At 50.0% G+C, this 14,360-nt stretch overlaps 1 protein-coding gene across 7 annotated transcripts in view; it reads right to left on the bottom strand.

Moving 5' to 3' along the window:
• Positions 1-863: 863 nt before the first annotated feature.
• Positions 864-14,360, bottom strand: part of CACNA1B (calcium voltage-gated channel subunit alpha1 B) — a 167,086-nt gene continuing 153,589 nt past the window's right edge. For all 7 annotated transcript variants that reach the window (XM_056132892.1, XM_056132893.1, XM_056132895.1 and 4 more), the window contains 8 exons: positions 8,556-8,663; positions 7,933-8,045; positions 6,947-7,074; positions 3,270-3,405; positions 3,056-3,172; positions 2,308-2,515; positions 1,850-2,094; positions 864-1,549 (listed from right to left, as the gene is read on the bottom strand). In XM_056132892.1, coding sequence (XP_055988867.1) covers positions 1,019-1,549; positions 1,850-2,094; positions 2,308-2,515; positions 3,056-3,172; positions 3,270-3,405; positions 6,947-7,074; positions 7,933-8,045; positions 8,556-8,663 — 1,586 coding nt within the window. In that variant the 3' untranslated portion in view covers positions 864-1,018. The remainder of the gene's footprint in view (positions 1,550-1,849; positions 2,095-2,307; positions 2,516-3,055; positions 3,173-3,269; positions 3,406-6,946; positions 7,075-7,932; positions 8,046-8,555; positions 8,664-14,360) is intronic.

The raw sequence follows: 14,360 nt of genomic DNA, 5'->3' as shown, positions 1-14,360 counted from the left end.
CACTCTGCTTCCAGGAGCCCTCCTCTGTGAAGGAAGAGGGGAATGAGCACCCCAATGCGATGGCAGCCAGCCTTCTAGAGTGATCCAAGGGATCTCCGCTGGCAGCAGCTACTTCCTGGGTTGCTCTTTGGATGAGTTCCCGCACAGCCACCCGCAGTGGTGACACAGGCCTCATGTCACCGCCCCCAGGAGCCTGGCGCAAGCCTGGAGGTCAGGCACTTGGTCGAGAGCAGCAGGAGCCAGGGGTCACCCAGGGGACCCCTGGAATGGACACAAGAGCATCTCCTCATACAAGTCCCAAAAACACACCATGGAAAGTTGAGATGTTACAACAGGTTTGGTCTTTGAAGTGGTGTAACTTATCCTTCCTGTTTTTCTGGTTTTCTAGTTTTCCTAGATCAAGTATAGATAACTGACTAGAGATGGAATGGTGTTGTGATTAAAAACCCTAAATCAACAACGAAAGTGTTTTCCGGATTTGGTCCCCTCTAGGTGGACAATGTCTGGGAGAAGAGAGAGAACGAGTGATTGTGTTTCTTGTGTCCACTTGCTATTTAAGGTGCACAGAGCGAGGCTGGATGTGTGTGTTGTGAACACTGATGTGCCTAGCACATAGGGCCAGGCTCATGAGGCTGCAGCCCGATTTGCCATAGCTCCATCCTGAGGCTCGCCCTGGCCCTCTGGGCCACATATCTGGGCAGAGGCTGCCCCTACAAGATCCACACCTCACAAAAAGTTCCCAAGAAATGCACTGGGACCCACCAGTCCTTCTCAGCACACAGAGCTGCTACCTGGGTAGGGCCTGCAGGCGATACTCAGGGAGGCAGCATGTGGGGGCAGGCCACGTCCCTCAACAAACAGCATTACTCATCCAGCTGGTGCCAAGAGGAAAGCAGAGCAGAGGGGTCTCCAGCCAGCAGCTGAGGTCTGCAGCCCTGGACTTGGCACCCCTGAGCAGCCTGGAACCCAGCATGGATGATAAAACTCATCCACTGGAATGTGCCACTGAGCAGTGCAGCTAGCACCAGTGGTCTTGGTCAGGGTGGTGGTAGCTGTGCCGTGCCCGCCCGCCCGAGCTGAGTCCCAGGGTGCAGTGGTAGCCATTGGGTACGCGGCGGAGAGGGTGGGACTGCGAGGTCAGGGAAGACACATAGGAAGTCCGAGAGGAACGGCCAGAGTTGGTGGCCACGGCCTCCTCGAAGGTGAGTGTGTCCTCGGGCTGGGGGCGGGCAGTAGCATCGCTGTCCAGACGCTGCCCCAGGTAAGGGTCAGAGCCGATCCGGGAGCTAGGTGCCAGGGGCTGGCTGAGGGGCTCTCTCTGGAGCAGGGCATTGTGTTCAGAAAGGCCACGGCTAAGCCGGCCAGGAGAGAAGGCCGGTAGGCTGCTTTGAGCCCCCGTGAAGTGGACGGGTGAAGAGTTGGCTGTCTTGTAGGTGATGCTGGGGCGGGGGGTCAGGGGGGTCTGGGGAAGTTGTCTCCTCCCACTGCGGCCTGGGGTGCTAGCACCAGAAGTTGGCAGCATGGAGCTCCCATTAACAGAACCACCACCCTATGTGGGAACGGAACAGAGAGTCAGAATCAAGATAGAGTCAAGGAGCAAAGAATGGGCAGGGGCCTGGGACCCAGGCAATGAGGGGCACATGCAGTGGGAGAGGGGTGGGAAGATGGTAACCCCTGGGAGGCTCAGGATGGTAGCCAGGGGTGGCAGGTGACGGGCCAGGGAAGAGGAAGCCCCAAAGTCCAGACTTCATGCAGCTTGAACAGCGGTGGAGGGTCAGATGGAGGCAATCCAATGGGACAAGAGGGAAGAGGATCGCAGGCCTGTCACTAAGATAGGGGCCCGGCTCACCTGTCTGGGTGGTCCTGGCTCCTGTCCGGCTGTGGGAGACGTGGGGTGGCTGCTGAGGGAAGGCTTGGGCTGTGGAGGCTCGCGGCCCCCAAAACGGTCACAAGAGTAGAAGCGCTGCTTCTCCGAGGAGGAGGACGAGGGCTGCCTACGCTCCTGGGACCGGCCACGCTCCTGCCTGCGCTCCCGCCGGCAGCCTGTGGAGCCCTCTCCTGGGGGCGGCCCTGGTCCCACTGCGCTGCTGGGTGCTGCCCAGGAGGAGGAGAAGTTAGAGTGGCCAAGGGCCGCCCTCACCTACCAACAGGAAGTCTCTGGGGAATGTGGGGTGCTCCCTGGCCCTCAGGCCCAGGACTTACCACCCCTACTCAGGCGAGGCAGTGGGGTGGTGAGGTATCAAAAGGAGCTTCCATGGGCTCTCAGAATCCCCCACCCCAACCCACCTGGTGCCTGTACACACATACCCCTGTCGGCATCTGCACACAGGCTGGGCCCCTTCTCCAGAGACTTCTGCTTCCTGTCCCTGCGGCGGTGGCAGCGGTGGTGGTGGTGGGGAGCCGGTTGGCCTGTTGGAGCACGCTCCAGGGTGGTGTTGCAGAGATGAGTCACATGAGGGCGCTGGGGCGCCAGCGTAGAGATGGACCGCTTCATGGGGCTGGTGTCTGGGGCGGGCTGCATGCAGGCAGGACAAAGCTTACTGGGAGTGGACTGGGAAGGCCGCAGAGCAGCTAGAGACAGCACAACATGGAGCTGGGCCACCAGCCAGGTGAGCCAGGTTAGGAGACCTGGCCACGACCTCACCCCTCAGAGAAGCATCCCCTCAGCCTGGCCAGGCTGGGCCCTCCTGTGGATGGGTCCAGCAGGGACTGTCCCACAGAGAGCCCATCCTCACCGGCACCCTTGTCTTCTCTCATGAGAGCTCTGTGGGTGCCTGTGTCTCCAAGGCCAGCCATGGGCATCCCTTAGGAACAGGGAGGGCACCAGGAGGAGAAAGGCCAGAGCCAGCTGGTGGAACCAACTGGGGACCCAGAAGTACCCCACCATCTGTGCACCCCAGGATCACACAGCTGCAGGTGGAGCTCACCTGGGTACCCATATTTCATAGGCCAGAAGAAGGAAAGAGACATCGCATTGCAAAGCTTGCCAAAAGGAAGTGGCCCTCTCTGAGCCAGGTTCTCACACCCCATCCTTACATGCTCTTGGCTCACTCACCTGAGTTTCAGCAGCCAGGCGAGGCATTGACGCCGCCCGGCCCTGGCTCTCTAGTCCAGGGTGAGGTTCCCCATCAGGGCCTCGAAGGGCCATGCTCTGCATCTGGACATCCACAGCCTGGGGAAGATAGTGGCCCCTATCACACCTGCTCCATCCCTGGACCACTTTGCACCCCCAGTGTCCCCTCCACCAAGTCTAGCCCTGGGCGACTCACTGGCTTTCCTGGCTCTGCTAGCGGGATCTCAGTAGAGTGGCCACGTTCCAGGGGTATCTTGGCCTCATAGGGCACCTCTTGGGTCCTCTGGGTGCCCCAGGAAACAGACTCTTTGATGCCACTCTCTTGGGTCTGTCTGTGGAGAAGAAAAGAAAGTCCCATCAACTTAAGGGCCTCGTGTACAGGAATGCCCCAAGGTTCTGCCTGCCTCCATTCAGAACTCTCTTTTGGAGCCTGTGTTCTGGGAGGAGTGAGCCAATGGAATGGGGGACTCACAAGCACAGACAGAGAAGGGTGGGCCCCAGTGATGACAGTGATGAGCGCAGAGTGGGTGTGTGCCAGGCGGCAGCAGGGGCCTGCCCTAAGTGGGAGCTACGACCCTCATAACTCATGTCCAAGGAAAGTCCAGCCCAGAGCTCTGATCTTGGAATGTCCAACAAATCCTACTTGCTGGACAGGGGGGTCACCTATGCCATGGAAGAACAAGGTTAAGTATATCACTATGCACAGTGGCTAAGAAAAACCACATCCTGCCTTCTGAAGAAAAACTCACCCAAACAACCCAGAGCTCCCGCAGAGGTCCTTCCTTGTGGAACTTCCTCTTGTTCACCTCCAAACTGGCAGGGGCCTCCCCCTGCAGCCCAATCACTGAGGTCTTCCTGAGCCTCCTGTGTAGGCTCCAGCATCCCTTCTGGGAAAGTGGTCCACAGGCACACACACAATATGTTTTGCCTGCTCCCCTGCAGTATATATAGAAACTGCTCGGGGGTATGGTGCCGCCAGCAGGTTAATCTGTACCTGTGAGGCGAGTGCATCAGCAGCCTCATGGCACCTTCAGACTTCCAGATACCCCAAAATTGCTGCTGTGCCTTGGGCCAGACCCCAATAACTTGGGGCAAATTTTACTTAGAAGTAAATGGCCAAAAGTTAGGTATGGGGGAGACACACCCACAAACCACCTCTGGTTCATCTATATAATTGGAGGCATAGCCCCTCTGGTTCCTGATCGAACAGCTTAACGGCCATGATCCCAGAGACTCAGAAACAAATCTCAAAAAACCCAATGGCTTTTGGCAGAAATACGTCCGGTCCCTGCAGTAGGTTACTGGCACTGGGCCACCCCAGGTGGGAATAGGTTTCGTGACTTGGCCTGTTCCCCCTGGCAGCCCAGTGGCCATCATCCTCCAGAGGTCACTGGACAGTCAGGTTTGGGACCACAGTGACAAGACACGTGGGGACTCACGGGATGGGGGTGGAGCTGGTCCTTTCCTTCCCGTCCCAACAAAACCCCAAGTCGCCACCCACAAAGAGCCTCTCTGGCTCCTGATCAAGCTGCTTAATGGCCATGATCCCAGAGACTCAGAAACAAATCTTGAAACCCAGCGGCTTTTGGCAGAAATGCGTCCAGACCGCGCAGTAGGTTACTGTCGCCAGGCCACTGCAGAGGGCAAAGGGCATTATCCCTCCGCCTGCTTCCCCTAGGTGGCTCGGTAGCTGCCATCCTCCAGAGGCCATTGGGCAGTCAGGTTTGGGCCCTCAGTGATGAGACATGTGGGGCCTCACAGTATGGGGTGGAGCCGGCCCTTTCCTCCCCGTCCCGACAAGACCCCGAGTCGCTGCCCATGAACGGCCTTTCTGGCTCCTGCTCAAGCTGCTTAATGGCCACGATCCCAGAGACTCAGGAACAAAACTCGGAAGCCAGCAGGTTATGGCAGAAATCCCTCCAGATATGTGTTAAAATTTCAGAATTTCAAAATCGCGCAGCTACTACTGCAGCCATGTGACATCATATGTTATTCTTAACCAGCAATAGAAAACAAATTGTTTACTGTTGCCTTTTCAGCAGATCTGAGTGTTGGAGTAAAATTCCAAATAATAATGGTGGGTCTGGTGTCAAAATATTGAATGTAATCAAAGTAGAGAGAGAGTAATTTGGAAATCATCTGCCCCACAGGTAGGGGGAGGGTGTGGGATACTGGGGTTTTTGGTGGTGGAGAATGGGCACTGGTGAAGGTATGGGTGTTTCAATGTATGACCAAGACTCAAACCCGAAAGCTTTGTAATTGCCCTCACGGTGATTCAATAAATAAAATTATAAAAAAAAATGAAAAAAAAAGTAAGGTGGAGTACATGCCCAATTCAATCAGCTAATCAGTGGCTGAATAAATAACAGTACTCCTACATTAAAAAAAAAAGAAAGAAAGAAATTGCTGCAGTCTCCTGAAAGGCTAACAGGACAGAGCTGGGAAGACAGATGGCCCAATACCAAATGCCCTCTGAATTCAAACAAGAAAAAGGAAGGCATAGGGAGCAGAGAAAGTTCTTTCCTGAACTGAAAGCCTGTTCTGATGAGTCCACACACATCACATCTGCTCAAGTATACACTAAGAATGTACCGTGCCCCCCCCACGCACACTCAGAATGCACCATGTTCCCCCATGCAAACTCAAAATCCACTATGTCACCCCCACATGCATACTCAGAATGCACCGTGTTCCCCTATGCAAACTCAAAATCCACTCTGTCACACCCACACGCACTCAGAATGCACCGTGTTCCCCCATGCAAACTCAGAATCCACTATGTTCCCCACAAATTCACACTCGAATCCATCATGTTCCATACACACACACACACACACACACACACACACACACACACTCTCTCTCTCTCAGTATCCACTGTGTCCCCAATGCATGTAAACTGAGAATCCACTGTGTAACCCCCCTCCACTCACACACACCTGCACACTCAGAATCTACCATGTAGGTGCATACCCAGCTCTTCCTTGGCATGCAGACAGTACGACAAATGCATGGGTTCCAGGAGCAGCACACATCACAGGGCAGTATGTGCACACCCTGGCAGTGGATTTCTGTAGAGGAGTATCCTGGTGTGAGCCACTGTTCTCATAGCTGCAGCTCCTTTGACGTGAGGCTCTGTGCAACCAGGAGCCCAGACTGGCCCAAGGAGGTACAGGGAAGGCTGGGCTTCACCTCAGGGGCCATCATATGTACCTCCTGTTCACTGGACTGGATACAAACCCACCCCCAGCAACATAATGGTCAAGCTGGTCCCTGCCTCCAGATGGCCACACCAGTCCCTGCAGGCCACCATAGCAGGGAGAGTAGCCATTCTGGGCTTTACCTGGATGGTCACACAGCAAGAGCTATATGAGACTAACACTGCTGATTTGCCTACAGGTGCAATTGCTTCAGAAATCCTTCTAGAGTGGAGATGCTGAGAGGGTTGCTATAAGGGTCAGGAGCTGGGCAACAAAAGGCCATGAGCAGATGAAATGCTTCCTCTTTAAGAAACTCAATCCGAGCCAGAGGGCAAGAAGCCCCACACTTGAAAGAAAGAGACCAACACAGTGGGGTAAGGAACTCCAGGGTTAAGGGAGTCAGGGGTCCCACATCATGGGCCTCAGGTCCATGCCCACTGACATTGCTCATGGTGACCTGGTCAGTGGCCACAGAAAATCTGTGCAAGAGTGCAAGCTGCGGCACAGTTCACATCTGAGAGTTGCCAGCCGAGGACAGGATCTGGAGAAATACTGGGAGGTGGAGAAGCTGAATCCTGTCCTCTTTCCACCACATCCCAGCCCAGATACCCACACTGTACCTACAGCTGAGAAGCCCCGCTCTCCCTCTATGCTGGCCTATTCAGGTACTCACACTGCCCCGCCATTGCTGAGAGAGGCTGAGCTCTTCTGCCGCAGGAAAACCCGGGCTCCTCGGAGTACTGCCGGCTGTGTCTGCTCCAGCGTTGCCTTCAGAGGGTGGAACAGGGACACCGGGCCCATCTGCAGCATGGAAATGGTACAGAAGAGCTCTGAGGGTCAACATTGCTCCAAGCCCCCCCGCACAACTGTGACTCAGAAATCTGCCTCCAGTCCAGGACCGGATTGGAGTCCGGGGGGCCCCTCCTGCCCCTACAGCTCCTCTGTGAGGAAGTGGGATCTCTCTCTTCTTGGATCCAGAAAAGCCCAGAATGTTCTGGAGCCTTGATGTCACACTCCACATGAGGTGACGCGACTTCATCTTGTCCACTTGGACTGTTGGTAGTAGAGCTGCAGGTGCGTTGGCCAGAATCCCAAGATTCAGAGCTGGGGCTGCCTGCACAGACACAGAGGCTATGGTGGGAGCCTCAGGGATGCCTATCACAAGAAGGGGGTTCCCCTGACTAGCTCCAAACAGTGGCTTACAAACCATCTGCACATGGTCAGAGCATCTGCTCTGCACTCTCCATCTTTGTGCAGGTCACCCCGCACCTCCACATGTGCTCAAGAACTTTCTCCTCACTGGTCTCTTGGATCTCCTTCTATTCTCTCTCCTCCAGGATCAACAGCATTGCCAGGGATCTGTCCTCAGCTCCTGACCTAGATAAGTACCCTATATACCAGCACTCCAAGATAGTCACCTCTAGCAGGTAAGCAGGCAGCCAGCCAGCTCAAAGGAAGAGGTCGGCAGTGGTTCTGAGAGCTAGCGAGGCAGCTGTAAGTTATCGTTCTTTCCCACTGCTTTTGCCCCCAATAAGGTAGTAAGGGCCTGAAAGCTATGGAGCAAGCGAAGGGTCCAGCCAGCAAGGTCCCCACTGCTTTGGAGGCTCCTGGACCCACCAGAAGGGTTCCTACTGATTCTAAGATTCCTGGTCCTGGTACCTGGGACAGCCCTCCAGGAGCTTGGTGACTCTGGTCTCTCGTGGTTTTGTTCTGCTTGTAGAAATCAAAGATCATCAGCGCTGCATAGACCTTTCCCACTGTCATCTCATCAGCTGGAGAGAAGAGTTGGAGGAGGGCAGAGAAGCACAGGAAATGTGAGTGCAAATGTGGTGAGACTCGTGACCTCATCAGCCACGCTGGTGTTGCAGTACCCACACTGAACGACCCCAGTCAGTTGCCCACAGTAACCTACCCTCTGTGTCCCCAGCTTCGACCCTTTGAGGACACCCCCTGGACTAGGACCATCCCACTCTGATTCCTACAAAGAATGTGAGATCTGACCAAAAAATGAAATGAACTCTTTTCTCTTTAGCTCATAGTGTGTGCATCTTGGGGTGGGGGCTCCTGTAAATTTCCTCTAGACTTCTTGAAGCAGAAAAGAAGGGTGCTGCTAACTAAATTCTCCCACAGTTGCTATGCTTCACAGACTTCCCCAAAGATGGGCACTAGTGGCAGTAGTGGAGTCCACTGACTGGATTAAATGGCGGCCCCACATCACTCCCCTCAAGCCTCTGGCAGGGACAGGGTGGGGAGGACAAGGTGAGTCTTTCACCCCCGCTTACGTTTATGAGGTGGCACCAGTAAATCCAGGGTCTTCTGGGGCAGATTGGCCCACACAGAGGAAATCTCCTTCCTCAATTCTGCGTCACACTGGTGTTGCTTTGTGCCAGCTGGAGCAGGACACAGGTGGGGAGGAGAAGAGAGACATTAGGAGCAAGCCCAACACCCTGATGGAGAACAGGTGGGAGAGATGGGGTGGGGAGGGTGGGGAAAGGCAGAGTCAGTGCTGGAAGCAGGTCTGAAGAAAAACCAACCTAGAGATATAAAGTTGTGAAAATGACATGTGTGTTCACGCACATGTATGTGTGCATGTATTCCTGGGCACACATATACCTGTGCACTTCCATGCAAGTGTACATGCATACGCAAATGTGTCCACACATTTATTATCTGTGTGTGGACACACGCATGTGCACAGCTGTGTTCTCACACACACACATGTGTATTTGTGTTTTCACGTATATGCACTTACAGGGGTCTGTGGACTGTACACTCATATGCACTGCTTGGGTATGTCTCCGCGTGCACTCGCATGGCTACATGCTTCCATGCAGCTATGTATGCAGTCCTATGGGGACATGTGTACACAGGAGGGAGGTGCTGATGATCCAACTCATCTTAATACTACCTGAGTGCCCACGAGTTGTCAGGCACTACCCTAGGTGAAGAAACAAATCCCAAAGAAACAGTTCTTCTAGACTTAAGTTGCATTTTCAAGAATCCAAGAGCATTAAGTTTAAATAGTATGTTGGAAAAAAGAAAGAACAAATGGGAAAGGAGCGAGATTCTGAGGAGGGATGCAGGTTTGGAGAAGGCTGACAGGAAAGGGCTCAGGACCGAATGGCAGGAATGCAAGATCTGAAAACACTGCCAACTGGAAGACTGGGCTGTGTCATGGAGGGGCTGGGAGAGGGAGGAGTGGGGGCCAGGCTGTTGAGCAGGTCAGAGCATAGATGTTCAAGCAGAGGAATGAAAAGAGCTGATTTATCTTTCATTAACGTTGGTTTATTAAGTGCAATCTATATACGGTGAAGTTCACCTCTGCAATGATCCCATCTGACTTTCAGAAAGTGCAAAGTCAGGGGCTGGAGTGATAGCACAGCAGGTAGGGCGTTTGTTTGCCTTGCACATGGCCCGACCCTGGTTCGATTCCCAGTATCCCATATGGTACCCCGAGCATGGCCAGGAGTAATTCCTGAATGCATGAACCAGGAGCAACCCCTGTGCATTGCTGGGTGTGACCCAAAAAGAAAAAAAAAAGTGCACAGTCATTTACTTTTACTGTGAAATCCATCTGTGGCCACAGTTCCTGCTGGAAGCTTCTGCAGACAAAGCCTTGCCTCCCCCCAGCCCCTGAGTTGTTTCCTGTCTTCCCTTTCTTCATTATTCCATGTGCTTGAATCTGATGCTTCAGCTCAGCTCAATCCACAGGCAAATCATCCATGGGGGTGGATGTATGGGCTGATCACTGCTTCCTGCTGACTTCCTTCTCATTTTCAAACACTAGCAGAGTTTGTCACTCACTAGAGTGCTTTGTTGTGTGGGGCAATTAGAATAAAGATTTGCAAATTAGAATAAAGACTTGCAAATAAACATTTGCAAAGAGGGTTAATATTTTTTTTGCTTTTGGGTCATATGCGTACATTAGTCTAGGCTCAGTGCTCAGAGTTCTCTGAGTTCACTGATAGTTCACTCAGGGAACCATGTGGAGCCAGGAATCAAACCAAGCCCTCCCCCATAAAGCATGTACTTCACCCCTCAAAGTCATCTACCCAGCCTCAAACAAAGGCTTTTGTGTGGCTATGTTTTCATCTCATCCCAGTAGGAGGATGGGTCATACAATAACTATCAAACTTTTTTCTAAAGTGGCTCTGCCACTTTGTGTCACACCAGGAACACAGAAGATCCTATTTCTGTATTCTCAACAGCACCAAGTCCTGCCATTCTAAACAACACTGATAATCTAGGGATGTGTCCTGCATGCATGTATCCCTGCATTCAAAGCCTTGCACCACATGGGCTACCCACACTGAAGCACCCACGGGTATGGACCCCACAACTTCTATTTTAAACTAGCATTTTTGTCATTCAAATGTGCACAAAGAACATATGAAAATGGGGTCTCATTTTGGATTTCTCTCCTCATACTGCCATGAGCAAAAAGAGAAGAGTTGATTTGCTGTCTACAAATCTTCTCTGGAAATGCGTCGATTCAAATATTTGCACCATTTTTATTGGGTTGTTATTTTTCTCATTACTGACTTGTGATAGATCTTCACATATTCTGGAAGCAAATCCTAGCCTAGATGTGTGTTTTCCTATGTATTCACTCCAAGGGTTTGGTTTGTCTTTTCTCAATTTCTTGTCTTCTAAAGAGCAAAATTGTTTTAAATTTTGATAAAGGCCAATTTTTCCACTTACTCCTTGATAGATTATGCATCTTTGTGTCTTTAGAACGATTTGCCTAACAAAAAATTGCCTCTTTCCCTCCTGTGTTTCTTCTAAAGGGACTATCACTATTAACTTCACACTTAGCATGTGTGACTTCAGCACAATCCAAGTTAAAATGAGGGTGTGTGTGTGTGTGTGTGTGTGAGAGAGAGAGAATGTGTACGTGTGTGTGAATGGTATTTGCTATGAAGTCTGTATCCCCCACGAGGTTGAACCCCCAGTGTGGGGTTACATATTTAAAGATGAGATTTAGAAGGAAACAAGGTGATTAAGGCATCCGAACAGACCCTGCTGCAAAGGTGAAGAAGCCTCCAGAGAGCTGTCCCCTCTCCCCACATGCACTAGGAAGGAAAGCCCAGCTGAGTATTGGTCAAAGCCCATTGCCTGAATGAAACCTGCCTCCAGGCTCTGATATCTTGGATTCACAAGAAACAAGTTTCTGTGCCTATTCCACTTCGTCCGGCATTCAGTTATGCACTTACCAAGGTTTCTGTATTCCGGTTGTTTGGCATATTGTCTAACTTTCTCTAGCACTATTTGCTGTGATCTTTCCTCTGTGAGTTGCCTATGTAGCTTGAAAGCTAGTGGACTTTGTATCCATGAAACTCTGACTTAAGTCTCCCTGGGGTCAAGGGATCCGTCCTCACACTGGCACTTTGCGTTCTTGTTTGTGTCTTTGCTTAAGGGGAGGAGAAACAGGTTTTCCAGCTTTGATTTTTTTTTTTTAATGGTGACTGGCACTTAACCAAAACCAAAAAAAAAATTAAGTTTAAATTTCAAAACTTGGGTTGTTTTATAACTTTCTATTCAAAAAGGCCACTGGGATGTTGTTGACTAGGGTAAAGCTAATTATTTATCATTGTGGGGAAAACTAATATCTTACCAAGTTTGAGTAAGATATTAGTTTTCATGGTAGCTGCAGTAATAGAAAAAAAATTTTCTTTTAGAGGCTGTACCCAAAGGTTTCTTCAGAGCAGGAGGGGCATGGGTCATGCAGAGATAGGCATTAAACTTACTACCTGGCACATGAATACCACTTGAACATTCTCTCCAACCCAGTAGATAGAATATTTTATAAAATTGAAGTAAATTTTTGCAAATATTATGCAGAAGACATGCATTGCCAGGCCTTGCCCATTGATAAAAGAGATATTCTTTTTCTTTTTTTTTTTTTAAGAGATTTTTCTTTTGCTGGTACTTTACGAAAGGACTTTTAAAACTTTTCTACTGGCAACACTTTTAAACCCAAGAAATGCAGCAAGAATGCTATCAGAAGAAGCATCTTGGATTCATTTCAGGGTTGATTTTAAATTAATTTTTGGTCATTATATACTCAGAAGCTTTTCACTGTTGTCAACTGTTTTCAACCCCCTCACACGACCCTAGGTGGGGTCGCAAACTGGTTTAGAATACCTAATGCCCATCTGAGTTGATGTTAAGTTTTAATTATTAGATATGAAGAAGCACAGAGAGTTGATAAGTTTTATGCTTTTCATTCTTAGAAATGTTACCGTACTAAACATTTAAGAATTGATAGAATTTGTAAATTTGTAATATATTGTTGCTGTCTCATTCCTACTTTGGACAAACTGGCAGGTTATTGAATGTAGCATGCCCACAGGGCAGAGTCTGGCAAACTCCCCTTGGCGTACCCAATATGCCAAATACCAGTAACAATGATGGGTCTCATTTTCCTAAAGAGCCTTGAATATAAACTCAGGGCTAGGATGAAGGAGACGTTACTGGGGCCTGCTCGAGGCAATCGATGAATAACAGGATGATTTGTGATTAGTTTTCATACTTCCCACTCATGAATGTGGTACAGGTCTTCATTTATTTATATCTTCTTTGATTACTTTAGTCAATTTTTGTTTTGTTTGTCTTGGGGCCACAGCTAGCAGTGCTCAGGGCATAATCCTGGCTCTGCACTCAGGGATCGTTCCTGGTAATGCTCTGGGACCATAATGGGTAGCAAAGATCAGGTTGACTGTGTGTAATGCAAGTGCCCTGCCTGCTATGTGGTCCCACTTCAATTTTTGAAATACAGCATATAGATCTCACAGAGATATTTTTTTAGAGTTATCCAACAAGAGAGAAGCACTTCATGCTCTCATTATTTTAAGGGAACTCTCTTGGGGGGAGGGGCTATACTCAGTAATGCCTGGGGGCCACTTTGCAGCTGTCTAGGGGACCCTGGGGTGTCAGGGAGTGGAAACAACATGCAGACCATAACTCAGGTAAAAAGTTCTCCAGCCGTAAATCTTCTTTCCATCTCTGCGTAGTTAATTTCTATATAGGAAAATATATTTATTTTTTGTTTATTGACCTTATATTATGTGACCTTGCTGAACTCCTGGCTTAATTTTAGTAACCTTTTTTATGCCTTTAAACAACAGAAACATACTGTCTCTACTCTGGAGCCTACCTCCAAATCACCATGTCCGCTGGCTATACTGCTGCTGAAGCCTTCACACAGGCCCTCCCCCGCCTCATCCCACCTTGGACGTATCCAACAACACTTGACATGCTGAGGCCTACAGATGCCTTACCTTACTTTTATAAGATTCTTAGGTGTTTCCTCCAGAGAAAATTATGCCATCCAGGACCAGAAATAGTTTTATTTATTCCCTCCCGATGGCAAACCTTATTTCTGGTTCTCACCTTCTTAATTTTTACCTAAATAAGGTCAATTTAACTATGAATTTATGAATTTAACATTTTACCTAAATATGGGGGTGACTTAGATTATCTTTCAGATTATCTATTATTGATTTAGCTTCACAGTTTGCATCAAGGAAACATCTCATTTAAACTGAGAAAGTTGGGGCTGGAGTGATAACACAGCAGGTAGGGCATTTGCCTTGCATGCGGCCAACCCGGGTTTGATTCCCAGCATCCCATATGGTCCCCTGAGCACCACCAAGGGCAATTCCTGAGTGCAGAGCCAGGAGTAACCCCAAAAAGCAAAAAAAAAAATAAAATCAACTGAGAAAATTGCCACAAAGAATTTATCACAGAATCTCCTTATAGCCCATTTAAGTTGCACAGGGTCTATATCAATGTTTTCTCTGACTTCTTATATAGGTTTTTTTACTTTTCTCACTCTTCTTTCTTGACTGGTCTAGCAGAGGTTTACTGATTTTACTGGCTACATTTGTCACATGACCATTCTGACTGTTGTGTGAAGAACAGTGAAACAGTAACTGGCCAGTTGAAAGGCTACTTCAGCCACTCAGTCCAAAGATAACAGAGAGGGGGCTGGAGCAATAGCATAGCAGGTAAGGCGTTTGCCTTGCATGCAGCCAACCCGGGTTCAATTCCCAGCATCCCATATGGTCCCCTGAGCACTGCCAGGA

Source organism: Sorex fumeus, unplaced genomic scaffold (genome assembly GCF_029834395.1).
Source record: "Sorex fumeus unplaced genomic scaffold, SorFum_2.1 ptg000095l, whole genome shotgun sequence".
Taxonomy (NCBI): domain Eukaryota; kingdom Metazoa; phylum Chordata; class Mammalia; order Eulipotyphla; family Soricidae; genus Sorex; species Sorex fumeus.
The sequence above is the reverse complement of the archived record's forward strand: the minus strand, read 5'-3'. Positions and strand labels throughout refer to the sequence as shown.